The sequence below is a fragment of the Camelina sativa genome, chromosome 13, assembly GCF_000633955.1.
Source record: "Camelina sativa cultivar DH55 chromosome 13, Cs, whole genome shotgun sequence".
NCBI lineage: Eukaryota > Viridiplantae > Streptophyta > Magnoliopsida > Brassicales > Brassicaceae > Camelina > Camelina sativa.
In genome coordinates, this window is record NC_025697.1 from 15,996,364 (window position 1) to 16,000,210 (window position 3,847).

Here is a 3,847-nt window from a genome sequence, read left to right on the forward strand (position 1 = left end):
AGATATTCAAAACACACATTTTAAAAAAAAATAGGAAAGATTTCATAGTTTTTAGGAAGGTATTCTTGAATTTTAAAAAGGCCTTCCATAATGACCTAAACTCAAACTTCATCGTCATCTTCTCATCAACTCCATGCTCTCTTTTCTTCTCCTCTCAAGACATTACGCAAATCAAAAACACAACAAAGCTCGAGTATCAATCAATCACAAGAACATCAACAAGTTTCTAATGTAAAGAAAATTCCCCTCCTTAGTGTTCTAATTAAGTAGCATAAACATCACATTATCGAGATATATCTCAAATAATCTCTTTGTGGCTGCATCTGTATCAAATCCTTCTACTCCTTTGACTGAAGCAACACCTCCTAAAAACATGGCTTCAGCTCTACATTGCCCAGCCCAATAAATCAACGAAATCAATCTAAACAAAAATTACCATAAAAACAGATTCACAAATTGATTTGCCAAAGCTTTTTTACCTTATCTCGTAAGAGGAATGAAATCATCCACAATGACGTTAACTCCCATCTCAGCAAAAACATCAATGACATCGTGTCTAAAAAGCTTTTCACTATTACAAAGGACATCGTCCATATCAAATAGAACTGCCGATACTTTCCCCTAATCATCCGCGGTAATTGTAGCCGGAAGACTCTCCTCCGCCACACTCACTATCATAGACGACAAGAGCACTGTTTAGCTTAATTAAACTCCGATTTTCGATCGGAATCCGGTGAATGAAGATGCTTTTGATGTGGATTTTTATTGTATTGGAATCAATCGATCGATTTGGCACATATTTGAAAAGATCTAAGATCGGAAATGAAGATCTCAGTTCGGAATCTTCACTGCAACATTCGTTGGAGCTTTGAGATCTAAAATTCATAAATTTGATTTTAGAAAAAAATAAATTTTTTATTTAAATTAAATAATAATTTCAATATATAAATACTAGTTTTGGAAAATTTGAGTATGTATGTTAATATTAAAAGAAAAATTTTAAAAAGTGTTATTATAAAGTATTTCTCTAATTTTAAACATAATATTATAATTTTATGTTTTATATGATATTTTTTATTAAAATTAATATTATATATTTATTTTATTATTAATTTAATAAAATAATCCGAAAACTAGTCTGCGACTAATTTGTATTTCATTTTTAATTTTATTGTTATGCGAACTATCCAAACGAACAATTAACACTTAGCGAATTTTTAAACAAGGGTTTTGATCCAATGTCGTAAAGTAAAAAAAAAATGAATTTGTGGATTTTAAAACTAAAATCATGGGCCGAATCATTTGATCGATAATAAAAGGCCCAAAAAGTCCGTTAAGAATATGAAGAAATAATCGGATGATCTGACAAAAATGGTGAACGCAAATGGCGGCGGCGATGTCAGCGACTTTGGTGTTCGCTGCAAGACGTCGTCCTTTGGCCTGTAGTTTGTCGTCTTCCTCGAAACCAAGAAACACGAGAAGGCTTGTTCTATACTCTAAACCTGGATGTTGTCTCTGCGATGGTCTTAAAGAGAAGCTTAACGCTGCCTTCTCTCTATCCCCCGGTTCCAATTCACTCAACGACGTTGTTCTTCAGGTCTCACTAACCTAAAATCTCGCAGTTTTTTTTTTCATAATTTAATATGATTTATTTGGTGAATTGAAGATTCTAGATTGATTAAGTGGATACATATGAACATGAATTTGATTTTGTTGGCAGTTGTTAGGTTATAGGGAATCATTGTGATTCTGAAAATGTTATTAGAGCCTCATTGAAGATAATTTTGTTGGGATACAATCCAAGTCCCATATCTGATCTTTGAAAATATTAAGTTTGACATATTAAGGGTTATGGGGAATCCACTAATTGCCAATTGGTTTAAAGTTGGAAGCCCAAGATAAACACAAATTTAACAGATTTAACACATTGTCGAGTCGGAAGCAATGATTTCTAAAAGAATTGAAAATTTGGGAGTGACTCCTCTGTGAGATTAATGTGATTTTGCATTGTTGTTAGGTAAGGGATATCACTACGAATCCCGAGTGGGAACGAGCTTATCAGTATGAGATACCGGTTTTGGCTAAAGAGAACTCTGATGGCAAAGAGGTGTGTGTGTGTTGTTCAGTTCTTAATCCAAAACCATTCTTTGTTGGGTAGAAACTGTGAAAAAGATTTCATACCCAATGATTACGTTATGGTAGGAAATTTTGCCGAGGTTATCTCCACGTTTAAGTGCGGAAATCATACAGAAGAAGCTACTTGCTGCCTTTAGTTGATCAATTACGTGCACGACAACCGAAAAATAAAAAAGAAAAGAAGAAAACGTGTGTTAGGTTTGTACTCGTATCTGTGCTACCTTGTGTTTTTTTCTTCATACTTTATTGCTTTATATGAATGGCCAGTTTTCCTACGCTAGCCGCATTTTTGCTTTTTTGACTAATCCATTAAGCTAGAATTGTCGCCATAGTTTTCTTTTTTCCTTTCTCTGTACTGTTATTGTTAGCCTTTTTGGTTTTGATTGTTGCCAATACTATGACGTCTACTAGGCACTTAACTTGTTCAGTTTCTTTAGAACCATTTATATTATGTTGCTGCTTTCTTCTAGTGTTGAAAAGAAAAAGGTTTGATGAACTTTCTTTTGATCATGAAAGGTATTGTTGTGGCAAATTTGATTGTGAGGTTAGAGATTTTCTCAGAAGAAGTCTTTACATTTAAACATCTCTATGACTTTCACGGAACTGCCAGTCCTTCATCAACTAGTTTGGATTTGTATATCTTTCCGCATTTATCTACTTTTTTAGTATAGATTGCGATTTGTCAAGCAGCACTAATTTTTCTTTCCATAACTTTCATGACTGACCATGATGTTGTGTGCAATGTCATTCCCAATATAGGTGCTTGCGATGCAGACACCTTGCAACTCAGAATTCTATTTCTCTATGTCAAACTGAAAGCAAGTTTGCTCATGTAAGCTTTCATTACCTTGGGATAAAATATCTGCTAGTTGTTCAATCATTTAGGTCTCTTATGTTACTTGGTGATCACTCTGGTTTTATGAATCCCTTCTCGCTCTTCTCAACAAATATATTACTACATTCATACTATGATAACATATTACTATATTAGACGAAACAAGCTGGGGCATTTGTGGTGAGTGACAACAATGGTTAAGCAAATTGATTTTGTATATTCTAGAGATCCTGATGGTCCTCAGCCTAAAATGGTCCCTGCATCTACGACATATTTTCTTCACTTGTCACCTTCATTGTAAATGTATCTACCTGATAAGCATTTTTACATATTATAAAAAAATTCTTTATCGATCAATCAGTGGTTGCATCTTTTGGCTTTATTATTGAGTAGAAGAGCCATAGGATTTTGGTTTAGTGGAAAGAATCAGTCTTGATCATATATACTCATCATGTTCGTTAGTGCAAAATCTAATCTTCGCTTGAAACAAAACATCTTTTTGTTTAGTTGAACAAAAAGTTTGATGATAGTGTCGTATCTTGAATTATTCATTCTCTCTTTTTTTTTTTCTTATCATTCTTTCTTTAAAAAGTATTGTTTTATAATCTTTATAGGGTGGGTGATAAAAGCAATTAGCTAGCTTTTAGGCATACTCTTGTGTACCTAGTTGGTACAAGTAATATGCATTTTCGCATAATCTGTATCTATTTTTTCATCATTGGCAATGGACTGATTAGCCCGGTTACGCTTATGATATTATCCTTGAAATTAGCAGATAGTTTCTTGCGAGCTATTGTTGATTGATTTATATCTTTGTAATTTGTCGATGTGAATCACTAACTTTTATCAAATTTGAACTTTGGAAACAATTTATTA

At 33.2% G+C, this 3,847-nt stretch overlaps 1 protein-coding gene across 1 annotated transcript; it reads left to right on the plus strand.

Annotated features, from left to right (window-relative positions):
• On the plus strand, positions 1,359 to 3,328 carry LOC104736869. The gene is made up of 4 exons (XM_010456947.2): positions 1,359 to 1,597; positions 2,018 to 2,107; positions 2,203 to 2,334; positions 2,896 to 3,328. The coding sequence occupies exons 1-3, from the start codon at positions 1,385 to 1,387 to the stop codon at positions 2,275 to 2,277; spliced, it is 378 nt and encodes a 125-aa protein (XP_010455249.1). The 5' UTR covers positions 1,359 to 1,384; the 3' UTR covers positions 2,278 to 2,334; positions 2,896 to 3,328.